At 37.8% G+C, this 19,955-nt stretch overlaps 1 protein-coding gene across 1 annotated transcript; it reads left to right on the top strand.

The window, feature by feature from the left end:
• Positions 1-19,030: 19,030 nt before the first annotated feature.
• LOC108986602 lies at positions 19,031-19,724 on the top strand. Its single transcript, XM_018959274.1, has 2 exons — positions 19,031-19,402; positions 19,506-19,724. Exons 1-2 carry the CDS (start codon positions 19,031-19,033, stop codon positions 19,722-19,724), a joined length of 591 nt encoding a protein of 196 aa, XP_018814819.1.
• Positions 19,725-19,955: the final 231 nt, after the last annotated feature.

Raw genomic sequence — 19,955 nt, 5'->3', positions numbered from 1 at the left:
TCATTCATTATTAGATCATTCATTTTCTACTCATTCTTCTACTGTTCACCTTGAAACTCAATCTACTGAAATTCAACCTGCCACCTTACCAATACCATCTGAAATTCCTAGAAGATCCACTCGAATCAGAAGATTACCTAGTTATTTGCAGCATTTTTACTGCAATTTTTCTTCTTCTGCTCACTCTACATCATATCCTCCAGCACGTTCCTCTTTTTCTCCTCTCTCACACACCAAGTATGATATTTCCAATTTTCTCTCATATGCTCGTCTATCTTCTGCTCATAAATCTTTTGCCTTGTCCATTATTGCTAATATTGAACTTGAGTTCTATCATCAAGCAGTCAAGCACTCTCATTGGAGAGATGCTATGACAACTGAGATTACAGCGTTGGAAAACAATAATACATGGATTATTACTTCCTTACCTCCTGACAAAAAACCCTTAGGCTATAAATGAGTTTACAAAATTAAGTATCGTGCTAATGGTTCCATAGAGCGTTACAAGGCAAGGTTGATTGCTAAGGGTTATACCCAAAATGAAGGTTTTGATTATTCTGAGACATTTTCTCCAGTAGCTAAAATGGCTACTGTTAGAACATTACTAGCTATTGCTACTATAAAAAATTGGCATCTTACACAACTTGATGTTAATAATGCCTTTTTATATGATGATTTATCTGAAGAAGTATATATGACATTGCCTCATGGATTCCTTGTTAAAGGGGGTCCAATGTTTGTAAGTTGAACAAATCACTTCATAGTCTGAAACAAGTTTCAGGCCAATGGTTTTCCAAGTTTTCAGTTTCTATTCTTGACTTGGGGTTTGTGCAATCCAAAGCTGATTATTCACTTTTTACCAAGTCCAAGGGTTTCTCTTTCATTGCACTTCTCATTTATGTTGATGATATTGTCATAGCTAGTAATGATTTGAAATCTATGGAACACTTGAAGTCCTTGCTTGATGATAAGTTCAAGCTTAAGGACCTTGGTAAGCTCAAATATTTTCTTGAGTTGGAAGTGGCTCAATCTCCAGCTGGCATTTCTCTATGTCAAAGAAAATATTTTTTAGAGATTCTTCAAGATGCTAATTTTCTTGTATTTAAACCTGTTTCTTTTCCCATGGAGTAGAATGTAAAGTTGAGTAAAGAAGAAGGGATTTTCTACCAAATCCTATTGTATATTGTAGACTTGTTGGTAGACTTCTTTACCTTACATTGACAATGGCCAAACTTGTCTTACTCTGTGCATAAGCTTAATCAGTATATGGCTCAGTCAAGACAACCTCATCTAACAACAGCTTATAGAAGTTTATAATATATAAAGAGTACTCCATATAGTCTCTTCTTTCCAGCTGCCAATTCTTTATCCTTGAAGGCTTTTACAGATTCAGATTGGGTTTCTTGCCATAACAATCATTGTTCTACAAGTGGATATTGTGTTTTTCTTAAGGATTCTTTGGTTTTCTGAAAAACAAAGAAGCAACCAATTGTTTCTTGATCTTTAGTAGAAGTTGAATATCATTCGATGGCATATACTACCTATGAAATTATCTGGTTCCTTACTCTTCTATCTGATTTTGATATATCACATACTAATAGTGCTCAATTGTTCGGTGATAGTTAGGCTACTTTGCACATCGCAACCAATCCAGTTTTTCATGAAATGACAAAGCATATTGAGCTGAATTGCCATTTCATCAGTGACAAAATTCAAGCTAGGATCATCACGAGGTTTCATTTGGCTTCTCATCACCAAGTTGCTGATGTTCTAACTAAGCCTCTTGGTCATCAATAGTTTCACCACTTAATCACCAAGATGAGATTACATTCTATTTACTCTCCATCTTGAAGGGGGTATCATGCGTATATTTTATACACGTGTCATATTGATTATTTTGTACATAATATAAATACTCTGTTTATATTTTACCTTTGTAGTTGTATAGTTGGTTTCATATCAATAAAAGATCATTTTTACTTTTTCTCCCAAATTCGAGAGTCTTCTTCTCCTAGGGTTTCGTCTTACACTTCTCCTAGGGTTTTATATTTATAGAGATAAAATTAAAAGAGGTTGACTGATATACAAAAAGGTGAAAGTGATATAAGTCAAGTAGGGGTCACTATTTCAAAAAAATAAGTAAACCCCTATAAAATGTAACGCCCATCCTTGTGGTGGGACTGTAGAAAATAATTTAAGAAAATGAGACAGGAATTACTTACCATTTTAAAACTTTTTCCCTTTCCTTCACAAGATATAAAAGATTCTATGTTTTAAAATTAAAACATGCTCTATAAATTAAAAGAGAGTTTATAGCGAAAATCATTAAATTAATTAAAAGTCTTTTTATAAAAATTAAGTTTGATACATTGCATAAAAACATGCCTAGGCTACCGTCACTCTTTCCTTGGGCCATGTCTGTCCTGACACTTCTTACTCATTTTTTTTTTTTGAGAGGGGGAGGGATATACATAAAAACAAAATGAGTCGAATACTCAGTAAGCATTACTTCATATTGTAAAAATATACTGATATAGATTTCCATTCATGCATTCATCATTCCTTTACATACTTTACATAAGACATTCACTTCCTTTGAAAACATTACTAGGTGGGGTTTTTCTTTAAAAATGTTTTCATTTCTCATAAAACATTCCTCACACCTTGTACATCTTTTATTAAGAGTTAAATGATTACACAACATTCAATTTAACTGTTATCACTTTTCTTCTGGCTGGTATACACTGTTACGCTTCGTGTGTTAAGATTATCGATCTTTTGGAGCCGGATTCCAGTCGTGGCCACAGGTTGGGAATCTCTTTCAGTCAGTGGGTAGCAGTAGATGCACTACCAATACTACTTACCTGGCATTACAATTTGCCCAGTCCATTGGTACCATCATTCATTCAATTAGTCATGACCGTTATATATTTTCATACATTAAAACATTCATTCATTTCCTTTCAGTCATTTCCTTTTCACTTCTTTTCATTTATCAGTCCATTCATTTCATAAACATCATTTAAAAGCATAAGCGTAAACATCATTAGTAACCATCATTTCATAGCATTCTTTTAACATCCCTTCATAGCATTATTTAAAATTCATTTCATAGCCTCTTTTAAATAAGCTTTCATAGCGTCATTTAAATACATTTTCATCGCATCATTTAAACATCATTTAAAAGCATCAAACATAAACCTTAACATTTCATTTCATTATAAATAAGGACATTAGCTATGGCGTATAACATTCATTCACATGTCTACAACTATTACTTTGGGTTCATAAATAGAGGTTGCCCAAGAAGGCCTTTACTTACATATACCTTTAAACATTTGCATACTTTCACAGAACTTCATTTCATTTTCATAAAGCATCATAAAGAAAAACATTTATTTTCATTCATATCATTTAGAAAACTCTATAAGAGTATGAATATAATACTTACTTGGATTCCATGCCATTCTCATTTCATGCAGTCCATTCATGTGCATGTCAGATGACAACATACATGCATACATAACCTTAACATCATTCCCTTCCTCAAGTGCATAAGTAACTAAAACTTAGAAAATACATAAACTATTCTTGACTTGGACGTCTTTCACATAAACACACTCTACTATCCAATTTCATCCTCTATGCTTTCCTTTATCACGTTTTTCAAAATTCTTGAACCCAAAGCTTGAGACCCACTTTAGGTCACCTTTCAAACACAATATTCTACTTTAAGTGCTTATCCTTTAAAGTGAACCTCCATGATCCACTTTAAAGTTAAGCCACACTATCACCTTCATCATACTCTTTCTATCAAACCTCCATACTGATGTATGACTTGAATCGATCAAGTTGTACATCTCAACCCTAGTCAATACGCATTTCCTTTCCTTCATCCATACACAATAACCAACACTTCATCGTAATCTAAACTAAGCATAATACACAATTTTAAACTAACCTAATGGCTTAAACGTTGTGTACTCATGCTTAAGACAAATTATCCATTACATATAGTAAATCTGTCTGGCACATGCGTCCTACAAAATTACACATGTTCCCTGCCCTTTTTATCACTTAAGATTAACATATAATCCTCTAGAACGCCCGCTTGTATAAACAAGCTTCATACACCAAACACTAACCTCCAACTCAAACCCATACAATCATCACGCTTCAAAGTCTTCCCCAACTTTCACAATCCCAATACTTCACCTGACATCATGCCACTTCACAAACTACACAATTGTCCCAACACTTTACACAATTTCCAACTACTTCCAAACTGCACTGTAATCCCATCACTTCATATGGCATCCGACCACTGCACAACTACCCAATCACTCCATTCTTCTCACAGCACAACTCTACATTTAACCCTTGTCACTTCATAGCACACTGCCATAACACCAACTACGTTACACCTGCATAACAAGGCTGTCGCTTCAAACTACTCAATCACATCACAAACTACTCCACAACACCGTTCACAGTAATCCCAACACTTCACACCACCTATCCATATAACACTCCACAACTGGCGCTCATCGCGAGGCTCAATGGCAAGCATATGGGGCTACCCATGGTGGCGACTGGTGGCTCCGTGGAGAGAAACCGAGGGAGGAGGGAGAGAGGGGCTATGGCATGGGCTTCGGGGAAGAGATAGGGAGATCTATGGGATAAGGGGTGATCGGAGGTAGAGGGGGTGGCCAGTGACGTTGGGAGGTGGTTGACGACTGTAAGGGTGGGTGGCTATGGTGGAGGCATGAGGGAGAAGAGGAATCGTGGGGAGATGGGTGCGGCTGGAGGGAGGGGAGGAGAGAGAGGGAAGAGGGAAAATGGGGGGGAGGGGGAATTAGGGTTTCTAGGGATTTAATCCTAGCCCTAAATCTAGGAGTCCCCAGATTGACTTAACAGTGAGAATTAAACACTGAAAATATACTAACTAATAATGGGAATTAAAATAGAAATACCATAGAATTAATTTAAAATCCAACTTTGATTCTTTTTTTTTTTACGGAAACAGACTTCATTTCATTCAATAAATTGAAGTTACAACTGTGACTTATCAATACAGGAAAATCTAGACTATAAGCCAACTAACGCATCTGCTTTGGGGCATTCCCGCACACATTATTGTGGACATTGTCTTAACTTCTCAATAACTCTCTCTTAAAAGAGAAAGCGCTCTGTAAAACAAAGCTGGAAACTCCCTTCCATCCTCCCAGGGAGGAGGAGTATGAGACACTACTGCTACGGAAACTAAGTCCAATAGTCTATTTCATCTTTATTAATAACTAAACAACACAAAGACTACAAGACAAAGCACAACTAAAATAACAGAACCACAAGCACTGGCATAAACCTAGATGGCACGCCCACCGCAAGCATCGGCTTCATGAGCTCAGATAGCACGATGGACCACATAGTTCGGCCGTACGACCTCTGGCCATGACATCGCCAGCCATGCTCGACCAACTCTTGCCCCAGATTACGTCCAATCTAACAGCTCAAACACCTCACTTGAGAGAAAATGAAGAAAAAAACAAAAACACTAAAAAAAAAGGGATTGACAATGCCCTAAACACATGGGCTGAAGAAACACATGCCCATCCCAAACAAAAAACCCAGCCTGTCTGCAAATAGTGGGGTGACAGTAGGGTTTCATCTCTTTCAACCGCCGCCCCCCACCCTTTTTCTTGTTTTCCTTTTTATTTTCCTTCCTCCTTCACTCGTGCACCAGGAAGCAATGGCCTTTGCTACTGCCGCCAACCACGAGCAGCGGAACTACCACCACCGTCCCTCTCGCATGAGCTTCGCCTAGAGGAGCATCGCCCAACTTCCCTCTCGCCCAGCTTCCCATCATCGACCCTCTCACCCATTCCCCACCATAGGCCACCTCTAGGTTTCGAAAATCCCTTCCCCGCACAAGCACTGGCCACCTAACTCTTTCACCAGCCCGTGGCTTAGCGCGATCTTCACCCGTGCACCCCTCGTGGCTCGTCACCGGCTCGAGTTTTTGCAACCACGAGGGAGAAGCCGGAAATCAGAGATTAGAAGGAGAAAACAGAGAGGAAAAAATTGTTTGGACTAGAGCAACTGGTTCCTTCTTTATTATACCTGAAAACCGCTACAAACAACCTAAAAACAAGCTTAGAAAATGGCAGGAAAAGGGGTGAGGGGGGTGGAACTCCACCCCCCCTCAAGCTAGATTTAGATAGAGAGAAAAAACTATAGAGAGAAGTTAGAGCTTCTCTCTCAAATCAAACTGGTTATCTTGTCCGCGGCACACCAATCAAACTATAATTGAATCATACATGATAAATCCAACTTTGATTCTAAACATATAATCTTTCATCATAAAATAAAATGATGAAGTTTACTAAATATTTTTAAGAGAAATAAAATCATCGAAATAAGTAGAGTTTTTAACATAAATAAAATGATGAATATTAAATAATATTCTCAAAGAAATAAAATCATTTAAATAAAATGATTTGCTAAAACTATATATTTTCGGAGCTCCAAAAATATGAAGAGGCTTACTTTAAAAATTAGGTTTGGTTCAATAACACTAAAAATAACCCATTTAAAATAAGTTTTTTGGACATTTAAAATATTTCGAGGATTTTAAAATGCTCGACTCGCTTTAAAAAATCACCTAGTAATTTTAAAACACAACTTCGAGATTCAAAACACAAAAGTGAGACTCGTGACCAATCGAGAGAAAAATGAGCGGTTGGTCACATAAAAAGGAGGGAACTACTACAAACATGGGGATATCTAACAACTCTACAAGGAAGAACTTTCTGTTGATTCTCTACAACTCGTGGGACTCTCTCTCTCTCTCTCTCTCTCTCTTCAGAATGAAAGTGTCATTTTCAAACTTCCTTCAACCCTATTTTTTCTATTGTATTGAGAGCTACGGGAGGCCATGAGCAATTATACAATCATCAAACCAATTGGATTTTGTCTCTAAACGACCCGTGAACGTAAACTTTTGTGTTGAACTATGTAAATATTTGTATCTCTCTTTATTTACACTTTATATGCTTTATTTAATATTTATTCCATAGATGAACATCATCGTGGGCCATTAGACAATATTATTAATTGGGCTCTAGTCATGTCGGAAAAATGCATTAGCACACTTTGTTTTTGCCCTTTAGAGTTCTTAACTTTGTTATTGTGATACCCCATATTGACTGGTGAGTGCATGTAGTGTTTGAAATCACATATTACTTGGGTGAGAGAAGTTTATACTCTTTATGAAGATTTTAAGAAGGCTCCAATTGTATTATTGATTAGTTCTTTTGGAGTATGAATTTAATGTCGCTTGAGCCGTACCGCTTATGATGGAATGACCTGAAGAGGATTTATTGAGATATATTGACTAATGATTGTGGTTGGTGTATAAAATCTCACATTCCTTAGGAATATTCTTTAGGAATGAGAAGTTCTTGTTCTTTATAATGACTTCAATACGACTCTAGTTATATCATTTATGACTAATACTTTCAGAGTATGAGCCTAGATGAAACGGACCCTACTTGAAGCATTACAGTTAATTTATTATATTTCTTAGTACATATAAAGGCTTGAAATTTGGATCGGCCGCTACCCCTCCGATACGAAAATAATTATGCATCATTCTCATATGAGTGTCAGTTTCGAATATATATACAAATTCTCTTTCTTTGAAAATATAGAAGAAAGGTGTTTGTGCACCAATATCTACCATAAATGGGCCGAGCCATAACAAATGAAAAGCTATACGACTCAATTCCAACGTAATTACTCTGATATAACTAGCTTTTTTAGGTACTTGAATATTTCCTAACTGTTCTAGCCCATTTACAGTTATTGCTTCTGTGAACATAGAAGCTAAATAATCCCAACAAATTACATGAGGAAGATATTGTATAATTGTTCGGTTTTCTGTAATTTTTCCATCCCCTGTGTAAATAACCCAATATTGGTTGGAATTGAGTATTTCGTTTTTTTTTTTTTTTGGTTGTAGAAGAGAAAGGATGGAAGATTAGAGGTTAGCTATATCGGTATCCCATAGCCATTGAGGAGTCTCCTCTCCATAAGAGAGGCATAGATGGCGAAGAACAACACGTACGTGCGGACGTCATTAAGAAAAACTCGAGTTGTAGTTTGAAGGATAGAGTTGTATGAAACAAGTAGGTAGGCATGGATAATGGGCGTGAATCTCATCTTTTAATCATTCATATTGTTCATAATAACTTTGAGTTCATAAATTTTTGTCTTTCAAATCACGAGAATAAGCCTCTTACCATCAACACAACACACTGGACTCTAGAACCACATTTACACAAAACCCTAATCATAATGTTATACTCCATATTCCTCCACCTTGATCAAGGGAAGGTATCATTATATTATGATATATCACATGTTAAGTATTGGGAGTGTTCTATCCTATTCCAACTACCAGAAACAAAATTTCAACCCCAAAGAAAACAAATTAAAAAAAAAAAAAACTAGGGCGTACGTGTACAATGGCGATAAGTTGTTTTTACTCATTTGGCTTATTACAAGCAATTCGGCTGTAAAAAAGAGTGACATATGCATATATGTAACCAATCGGAATTATGGAAGAAACACGCATGCAGTGACCCAATCGGAATTATCAAAAGAGTTATCTTTATCTGAAGACTACATGAATTTGACAAAGACTCCTCACCAACATTCATTCACGTAAGTATCAGTATATATAGAGATGGCTTTGATCGATATTATATATATATATATATATATATATATATATATATATATAGCAGCTAGACCCTCTCAAAACCAGACATCTCGACAGAGGGTGACAGGAAAAAGACACCTAAAACGCAACAATCAAAAGGAGGGACGACTTCCTATGTTCGGATAAGGAGAAAGTTTCGGAAAACAATATGACTATTTAATTCAATGTCAGGATCCATGTTTTCCAAGATAAGTTGATTTTGATTCAAGAAAAATGAGCAACATATTTATGTCATTATCTCCATGTTATAGATTCTGATGGCTAATCGATCGTAATGTGACAACCCTCTGACGTCCGTGCATAGGATTAGTCAATCATTTTTAAAAGATCATTGACTAAAATTGCAATAATTTCGGCCATCAACAGATAGATGACGTCTATTTCATGTTTACATCATTACGTATTTTCCTTCCACCATATTATGTCTCATAATTTCATTGGAGCTAATTAAAAATAATATCGAAAATATAATTTACTACAATATAAAATTACAGATCACGCCCTAACATAGTACTTGAAATAGTTTGTAAAATCTCATTGGTCTGTTTTTATTCAGTGCGCATTTTCTATATGAAATTTAACTGGATGCAGTGCTATCTCTCCAAGAGATAGGTTAGTTTCTTGCTGAAATTTTATATATTTTATTACATATCGTTGTTGGAGATGAATAATAAATTGTGATAGAATTAACCACCCCTTAATAATAGTGTTCATTCCTTAAGGTGTTCTTTGATTGGCTATTGAAGGTGAGGGTCTCAATGACAAAGTAAACAGTTCTGTTGGGAGCAGCTGTTAGATATTAAAATGTAGTGTAAAATCCCCTTTTTGCACCTAGTTTTACATCTCCAATCATAAACCATCGTCACAATATTATTATATTTTTACAATGAGCTCAGCCACAGTACCGGATTATGTATATTTTTAGAAAAAGTCTAGAACCTAAAATATAAATCTTAAACTCTTGAAAATTCTAATGCTAGTTATTTTTAAGACAACCTCTATACATAGTTTTAGCAGCCACTGAATGAAACTGTCGTAATAATCACAAAATCAATTAATTTAGCCATTGCTCAAGGTGGTAGCCACTCGTAGGTGGCAACCACCACCCTGAGGGGTAATCGGTGACTGTTGAAAAATCTCCAGTGTCGAATACGACAAATGCAACTGAATCTAGCCAAATCAAGCACTACGTTGATGCCGAAGACGATGAATCCAACTGGATCCATCCCCACCTATGGTGTGGATGGAGCTTTGTTATATAGAGGGCCAAGAGTAGTTCCGTCTAATTTGAAAATCTTGGAAAGGATACTAGTCGAAGCTCATTCATCACCATATTCGGTACATTCTAAAGCAACAAATATGTATCAGGAGCTCAAGAAGGTTTCTAGCGGGAAGGAATGAAACGAGATATTGCCCATTTCATCAAGAAATGTGCCACTTGTAGGAGAGTAAAGGCCGAAACCGACTGAGAATTTACAGTGGGGGTGTTACATACAACCCTTACCCATTCCAAAGTGGAAGTGGGAGGACATAGTTCTGGACTTTGTGGTCAGATTATCCTGAAGCCCAAGTGGTAAAGATGCGATTTGGGTAATCGTGAATAGACTAACCAAGAGTGCCTTGCCCACTTGTTATCGGTTACAAGCACCGATACGTTGACCAAGCTAACTCGGTTGTATATAAGGGAGATAGTGAGACTCCACAGAGTACCCAAGACCATAGTGTCCGATCAAGACCTAGTGTTTACGTCTCATTTTTGGAATAGTTCACAAATGGCGATGTGCACTAAACTAAGATTCAGTAGTGCATACCATCCTAGACGAACGGATGGTGGAAAGGACAATCTAGACATTGGAAGACATGCTAAGCTCGTGTGTGTTGGAAATTAAGAGTTCTTGAAAAATTCATGTCCCACTCATTGAGTTTGCCTACAACAATAGTTACCAGGCAACCATTTAGATGGCCCCTTGCGAGGCTCTATAAGGGAGAAAACGTAGATTGCCTTTATGTTGAGATGAAATGGGGGAGGCTAGAATGATTGGCCCAGAGATCGTACAAGAGATGAATGAGCAAGTCAAGTGTCATACCCCCACTAGAATACAAGATCCAAAGGATTCTTGTGACAAGATCTTGGACCAAAGGACAAGGGTAATATGAATTAGGTAAAAATATGAAGGCTTATGATCTTTAAGAGAACCAAACTTATTGGATATAATTGAGTCACATAGGATCATAATTCTACAAAATGACTTCTACCATTGCTCTAATTAGAATTTTTGGAGATTTACAGAGCAATAAAAAATTCTTTGTGAAAATGTGATGCCAAGTGGCCAATGAGATGATGACACGTGGCATGATGAGGACTTGCCACCTCATGGGCATGTTATTGGTTCTGACCAATTTATGGAGGCTAGATGGGTAAGGTAAGGGCACAAATCTAGTTGAACTTGGAAGTTCCAGCTTATTAAGAAAAGGCAAAATGTGAGGCCCAACTTAGTAAGCATTAGAGGCCCAAGGTGAGGCCCAACATATTGGAACTTGAAGCCCAAAGTAAGGCCCACCTTTAGGCTCAACTTCAAGGGAACTTGGGGCCAAGATTAGCAAAACTTGGAGACCAGGCTTGCTTTAGATTCTTGTCTTATCTTTGCTAATCTAAGATAACAGATCACACTAGCACATGGAGTTGTTGAGCTCCTAGTACCACGCGCCCCTAGTGTTTATTTTTTCTGCCAAGTTTCACCCCATCATGAGATTAGAACACGTTTACAGCCCTAAGAATCTTAGAGAAACATCTCATTAAGCCGTGTCAAGCATCTCATTAAGCCGTGTCACTTATCATTCACTTTTGTCACCGTGAAAACACAACAAGATACGGACTTGGGCTGCCAACCACTCCATGTAATATTTTCCTTAAAAAACATAGATCTCTCTCACCAATCCAGATCAGCACATTTCAGACCTATTAGGTGTAGCTCATCCATGATCATTTAATAGTCAAGCAAGTGCATCTAGGTAAGGGTACATGAGCAGTCGAGTATAGGGCTGTAAATCAGTCCAGTCCCTCAATGGACCCATCATTTTCTTTGGACCGGACCAGACCAAACATCCATAGAGACTAGACAAGATCAGTAGCTATCGGTCCGGTTCGGTCTAGTCAGTCTGTTTGGTCCCGTCTAATTATTTTATTATTATTTTAAATAAATTAAAAAAATATTTAAATGACTAAATTAAAATTAAGTAAATTATGGAACTAACTCATTAAAAAAATATTTGACTATAATTATATTTATGATATTGATAGTCAATACTTACTAACATAGACTTTACTTTTTAGTATGCATAATTATTAATAATGTCATACATTTTATATATGGTTAATGAATATCAAATTATTTTAGTGTACATAGATTATTCATGTTTTTTTTTTTAAGAAGAGCAGGAAGTAACATGTCCAATAGTGACCCCTCCCAACATTTATTAAAAAAGCCCTCACTTATGGTGGAGGAATACCATAGTGACAAGAAAGAACCATGGAACCGACCCACAACCAAGAAAAGAACCAAAACTATAACTATACCCACCAGAAACCCAAACAAAAACAAGTTTTACAAACATCTCAACGAAGGAAAACCCAAAAAATCCAAACGAAACAGACCTCTAAGAAGCCGAGGCAAATTATAACTACTAAAAAAATCCCAATCAGAACCTGAAGCCCCCACCTTAGCTAACCAATCCGCTACCCTATTACCTTCACGGAAGACATGCTGAAACCGACATTGAACCATGCAAGCTAAATCAACAATTTCCTCCCAGAAATCCTCAAGGTACCACACTCCACATCTCCCTCTAAGCCACCAAGAGATAACTACCATAGAATCCATTTCAACTATCACATTTGAGATATTCAACGATTTACATCTTCTCAACCCATGAAGGAGAGCTATAAGCTCCACCTTATTATTAGAACCAAAACCAATATGAGAAGTATAAGCCTGAACCATCCTACCAGAAGCATACCGAATAACCCCGCCAATGCCACAAGAACCAGGATTACCAATACTACTACCATCTGTATTCAATTTAAACCACCCAAATGGGGGTTTATCCCACCTCACCACTCTACAACATGGAGCTTTCGGAACCACCAGAATTATCCACAAGGCTTCCAGTATCAAGCCATCACGACAAGATAAATTCTTCTTTTGCTTAGCCACCTGTGAGAGAGACCCTAACCACCCACAAATAGAATGAACAACAGAATTATGCAATTCCAAAATACCTTCCATTCTAGCAAGACATCTCCACTTGCAAGTAACAATAATGGGAATGATGCCAACAATAAAGCCCACCTGTGAGGAAGAGCTAGCACGCCTAAACCAAATCTCAACATTCTGTTTTCAAGTTCTACCAAGAGGTATGCCAATAAGAGTTCCAAAAAAAGACCACACTCTGTGTGGAAATTCACCCTTAAAAAGCACATGATTAATATCTTCAATATGACCAGGATTGCAACAATCACATTTAGATACAAGCAGAATACCAATGCGACGTAATCTATCATCCACACTCAAGGCCATAAACCATGACCTCCAAAAATGGATAGACATTTTTAAAGGGAGATTCTTATGCCAAATCCATGCATGCCAATCCATAGAATTACCTCTAATACGAATACAATTCCATGCAGATTTTGTAGAGAACATACCTGTATCCGTAGGAGTTCAAATTAGAACATCATTCCCATTCTTCGGTCCAGCTAAAGCAATTACTATCTCATCCACCTTATCTTGCCCTACCAACTCCTCCAATAACTCCACATCCCAAATATCCAATAACCTACAATCTTTAACTATCAAAAGGGGAGAACCCATAACAATCATCTCATTAATCAATGGACCATTATCCCTCCATTTGTCATACCAGAAAAAAAGATCACCCTCTCTAATCTTTCATTTAGAATTATTTAGAAACAACGGAATACAATTAGCAACCATTCTCCAAAATCGAGAACCTTTTTTATTATCTATATGCGACCACGGTCGGGTTCCAACATATTTGGCTTTGAAAAAATTAGCCCATAAAGAATTACCTTGAAAAAGGTTCCAAGCAAAACGCATATGCAAGGCTTTCTGAACGTCTTCAAGGCTTCGTAACCCAAGTCCTCCTTCTTCCACAGGCTTACAAATCTTATTCCAAACCAACCATTTTTTTTTTTGTTCCGCCCATCAGTTTCACCCAAAAAAAAAGAGCTCATCAATCTATGAATCTTGGCAATAGTAACTTGAGGTACCTGTAAAACAGCAAGTAGATGGATATTCATACTAGAAATAACATGCCTCAAAAGAACAAGTTTTCCTCCCGAAGAAAGAAGCCTCATCTTCCATCCACTAATCTTTTGCCTTACTTTATTCACCATGTCTTCTAGATGAGCCTGTTTCAACCGCCCTCGAATTATTGGCACACTTAGATATTTGAAAGGGAAAGTCCCTTCCATAAAGCCCGTCTGACGTAAAATCCACTGCTTATGCTGATTTGGAATTTTATTAGAACAATACAAAGCAGATTTCTGAACATTAATAGTTTGTCCTGACCACCTCTCATATTTAATCAAAATTTGTTGAAGAACCTGCACCGATCTTTGACTTCCATTAATAAAAACCATGACATCATCAGCATACATCAAATGAGAGATAATAGGCGTACCTCAGGCCTGAGAGAAAAGGCCAAACTCATTCTCTTGCACACTCCTATGGATCAAACGGGAAAGGACCTCTTGTTGAATGATAAACAAATAAGGAGATAGAGGATCACCTTGACGGAGACCTCGACCACCCGGAAAGAAACCCTTAACAGTGTCATTCATCATGACAGAATACCAAGGGCTAGATATACATGAATAAATCAACTCACAAAATTGAGATGAGAAGCCAAACCTTCGCAAAACAGTTATCAAGAATCCTCAATCCACCCGATCATAAGCTTTCGCCATATCCACTTTTAACAGAATATTACCCCCATGTATTCTTTTATTGATAGACTGCACCGACTCCTGAGTGAGGTAATGTTCTCAAAAATACTCCTTCCAGGAATAAAGGCACCTTGCTCAGAAGAAATCAAGCGAGGTAAAATACCAGTTAATCGAGAGACAATAATCTTGGAGAAAATTTTATAAAACACTGAACAAATACTGATAGGACGAAACTTATCAAAACCTGTCGGTGACTCCATCTTTGGTATAAGAACCAAATATGAGGCCATGAAAAATTTGGGAAGATCCTTGGTCATAAAGAATTCCACAACTGCCTTCCAAACATCAACCATAACCACCTCCCAACAATTTTTATAGAAACCCGATCCAAACCCATCAGGACCCGGAGAGCTTTGATTAGGAATGGAAGATAAGGCATCATACACTTCCTCTAAAGTAGGCGGCCTAAGCAAAAAAACATTTTCCTCCTCTAGTATGACCGGATCAATGAGTCCTTCCAGACTAGATTGCTCTATGGGTGGCTCTCCTCGAAGTGAATTATGAAAAAATTCCACTGCCCCTTGGTGTATACTCTCTGGGCTCTCATAAGTTACCCCATTCGATCTCATTTCCAGCACCCTCTTCCTTCTCTTATTGGCAAGACAAGCATGAAAAAATTTTGAGTTACTATCACCCTCCAACTTCCATTTAAGCTTAGCCATTTGAGCCAATCTCATCTCTTCCCGATGTCTCCAACCAGCTAGATTTGAGACTGCCTCATGAAGATCTCTCTCCAAGTTAACCTCCCAATTTGATTGAAGCTGTAGCTCAATCACCTCAACCTGTTTTTCAAGGGCCTCAATACGCCCTTGAGTGTGGCCAAATACTCTTTTATTCCATTCCCGAAGCATCACCTTAGTATGTTTTAATTTCTTACTTAAACACAAGATTGGAGAACCTACCATCTGTAAACTCCAAGCATCTCGAACACAATCCAGGAAACCAGGATGATCCACTCACATTTGTTGAAAACGAAATGGAGATGGCCCATAGGAAAACGGATCTTTCTTGAACTCAATGACCATGGGGGCATGATCTGAAGTAGATCTAGACAAATAAGAGCAAATAGTGTTAGGGAACAAATTACTGAATGAACTATCCATTAGAGCACGATCAAGCCGAGCCCACGAACGGGCCAAACCCGACTGCCCATTACACCAAGAGAAACTACCCCCTTTCATAGCCATTTCCATAAGACCCCCTTGATGAATCCAATCATTAAAATCATCCATAGCAACATTAGGCCGAGGTCTTCCTCTTCTCATTTCCGAATCATTCTAGATAATATTAAAATCCCCCACAACAGCACAAGGATCTAAACCCAACTGATTAATGTTGAGTTCTTCCCATAGGTAGCATCTCTTCGCCCAGGAACATTTGGCATAAATCACACGAATCAAAAATTTCTCCGCACCATTCTCTACAACAACTGAAATAAATTGCATACCCATCCTGACAACTTGCACCTTATAAATACTACTCCACAAAATCCATCTTTTCCCCCCTTCCACCTCATTAGAAATAACCTTATCAAAATTTAGACTTCTAGCCAATTTACGAGCACCATCTAAATTTTGAAAAGGTTCTAAAAGAGCAACAATTTTCGGATTATATCTTCCCACTAACGTCTTTAATCTGTTTCTAGAGGTCCCAACCCCTCTAATATTCCATACCAAGATGGAATCAATCATTAAGCAATATTAGAATTTCGGGCTAGAAACCGAGAAGAACTACGCATTTTAATAAACTTCTTTTTGTTGTACCTCTTTTTACCTTCATTCACCTCAGATTCAGTAAAATACACTTTCGCTTGTGAAAAAACCTCTGGCTGCTGTTCTAGTTCCTGTTCCGAAAAATAATTCTCATCCAACAGAATTTCTTCATCAACTTCCTCATGAGATTTCTCTTCCACCACTGAATGTTTCTTCTCTATTATTAGACCATTAACAGCAATCTGTTCTGCAGGCAAATTCTAGTTCACATCCATAGAAAGCTCCACATGACACGCACCCGTAACATTCCTAGCACAATCTGGGTCATCAACATTTTACACTAATTCTGTATCAGCCTCTGTTTCATCAAGAGACATCAATTGCACCACATTATTAATCACGGGAGGAATTAATTCTATCCTCTGCATCGGTTGTTCATCCTTCTCAGATACCAACTGCACCATTTGATCTACCAACTGCATTGACAAATCTTCATTCTCAGAAACCAACTGCACCTGATCTACAACTGCTATTTCCGTTACCTTTTCCACCCCAGCATCCTCTGTTTCGTGTTCCATCCTTATAAAATTTTCAACAACAGCAGTATTTTCCACAATAACCAACGGGGGTATTTCCACATTATCATCATTTTGTTCTACCCCCTGATCATTTATCAGCATCTTTGTCTCTAAATGACCTTTTTATTCACTTTTCTTCCCACAATCTTACCAACTTTCCCAGGATTACAAGTCTGTGCGTTATGACCCTGCATATTACAAGAAGAGCAGTATGCCGGGAGCGTTTCATAGATAATTTCCTGCTTTCGACTGGAAGGTAGCCCAAGCGCTCCAATCGAGAAATGAGACAGCGGAGGTTTTGCAGCATCAACTTCCACACATAATCTTGCACCATCCGTTCTTGTTGCGCACCGAGTTGGATTATCACGATGGATGAAAGTTCCAATGGGTGCCATCAGTATATTCAAGAAAGCTTCTTGATAAAAGTTTGGAGGGAGACCCGGCAAAGAAACCCATACCCGGACCCTAGAAGGCTCTCCATCCTCATTAAAATCTGGTGACCAACTGAATGCATGGTAAAAGATCCCATGAATCTCACAAACCTCCCGCGATAATGCCTTGATAATTACATTATCAACTTATATAATTACTGTATAAAAATAATATATTAAATTATTAAAAATATTTAAAAAAATATTTTGGGACCCCGGGATTGAACTGAATTTCATCGATCCACATATTTTGGGACCGAATTCGGTCGGTTTTGCTGGTCGGGACCAAAATCTTTGCAGCCCTAGCCGAGTATATCATTGCTTTCTCATCTTTTCTGCATCAACTCAGTCTCTCTCCCACGCCTCTTGAGCTAACCCTTAGGTTTGGAAATGATTTCCAAGACACTGTTATGATAACCAAATCTAACACCCTACACTTGTCCAAATTGATTAAGGTGATGGAGGTCATGTGCTCTTCTTGGTTGAAGTACCCCACTCAAACTCTCTCTTTATTTTCCTGCAAACGATCACCATGTATCCACCATTCACTCACTTCCCTTCATATTGGGAAGTCACTATGACAACACCATATGACAACACCAGAAAGAGCACAAAGTTCATAGAATGAAAGGGTCAAAATTGAGAATGGTTGGACATGGTTTGGAGCCAAAATCGGCCAATTGAATCTGGTTTTATCTGGGAAATTGAAATCCCATCTGACTCCACATGTGAATCTAAAGCTTCTACACCGCTTCCACTCACTTGGTCATTGTCCTTAGGGTAATAATTAATCATACACACAGCTGCACACCTACTTGAAATGATGCAAACACTTCAAGTCACCGAGAACATCTCCAAGTCCATCTTCATTTTACTTCTGCAAACCAGCCTTATAACCTCACACTCCCTTCCTCTCTTCATCCCACGACATCACCAAGTATAATACAAGTTCTTGTGAGCAAAGTGTCCATAGATCCTTTGAGAAAGAGTGAAACCGAGAAGTTAACCTAAGCACCCATGGAGATTCGGTTCCTGTGTGCATCAAAAATTTGGTTTGGTGAGTAGATCGCTCGTAATATTTTTATTGGAAGTGAAATCAACATGTTAAGCATTGATTTTAAGCATTAAACTGAAGTTGAATTGAGTTTTATGAAGTATATTCTTGAAAGCATGATTTTGGTACAAGCTTGAGGTTTTTGGTTATTGATTTGTATTGATCTTGAAATATGGTAATGACATGAGTTAATATGGTGGTATGGACTTAGCTGAAGTCTGATTATGATGATCAGGAGTATATATCTCAGAAGAAACAACATATTATTTTAATGCCACCTATTAATATGAGGCAGAGAAGATGGCTAGAATTGATTAGCGACTATTAGTGCTACATCAAGTACTACCCTGGAAAGGCCAACATCGTAGCCGATGCTTTGAGTCGCAAGAGTAGATCAGAAGATTGTTCTGTTCCATCATTAGAAGTAAGTTCCCTCTTACACAGTATGAGAAAATTGTTGATCGTGAAGCGTAGTCAAGAAGTCGTTATAACTGCAGTTCAAGAGCTCATTTCATTGGATTGGGAAGAATTGAAAGACCATCAAAAGAAAGACAATATGCTTTCGGAAGTCATTAGGAAAATCGAGAAGTCAGAAGGACCAAATGACTTTAGTATCAGAGAAGATGGGACTCTATATTACAAGAATCGAAGAGTAATCCTAGTAGATCAAGAGTTAAAGGAAAAGGTGTTGAAGGAAGCTTATAACACACCTTACACTACTCAACCCAGTGGTACGAAGATGTACCAGGATTTGAAGCAGCATTTCTGGTGGGAAGGAATGAAGAAGGATATAGCAGAATTTGTGAACAAGTGTTCTGTCTGCAGATTAGTTAAAGCGGAACACTAGAAGCCTGCAAGTGAATTGCAGTCACTACCAATCCTGTAATGGAAGTGGGAAGATATCTTGATGCATTTTGTAGGTGGGTTTTCCAAGAACCTCAGCCGGAAATATTACTATTTGGGTGATAGTTGATCGTCTGATGAAAAGTGCTCACTTCATACCCATCAAGAATACAAATTTTCTAGAGAGATTGAAGAGAATTTATATAGCAGAGATTGTCAGATTGCATGGAGTGCCTAAGACGATTGTGATGGATAGAGACCCAGTTTTACATCATGATTCTAGCAAAGTTTGCTGAATTCGATGGGCACTAGTTTGAAGTTCAGTAATGCATACCATCCTTAAACAGATGGGCAAACAGAAAGGATGATTCAAATTTTGGAAGATATGTTAAGAGCTTGTGTATTAGAATATGAGGGAATTGGGAGAAGGAAATTGATATGCAAATCAATTCCATGGCATGAGAGCTCAAGACTGCCCAAAAATCAACCCTTTTTGCACAGCAAGTGCGCGAGATGCGAGAAGAACA

The sequence above is a fragment of the Juglans regia genome, chromosome 7, assembly GCF_001411555.2.
Source record: "Juglans regia cultivar Chandler chromosome 7, Walnut 2.0, whole genome shotgun sequence".
NCBI lineage: Eukaryota > Viridiplantae > Streptophyta > Magnoliopsida > Fagales > Juglandaceae > Juglans > Juglans regia.
This window is presented reverse-complemented; position numbering and strand designations above follow the sequence as displayed.

What these genes read in the sequence shown, in the direction of transcription:
- LOC108986602 (XM_018959274.1), top strand. Translation starts at nt 19,031, where the DNA reads ATGAGAAAATTGTTGATCGTGAAGCGTAGTCAAGAAGTCGTTATAACT. An exon ending in AATTTGTGAACAAGTGTTCT is followed by an intron (nt 19,403 to 19,505) that starts GTCTGCAGATTA and finishes TGCATTTTGTAG; the next exon opens with GTGGGTTTTCCAAGAACCTC.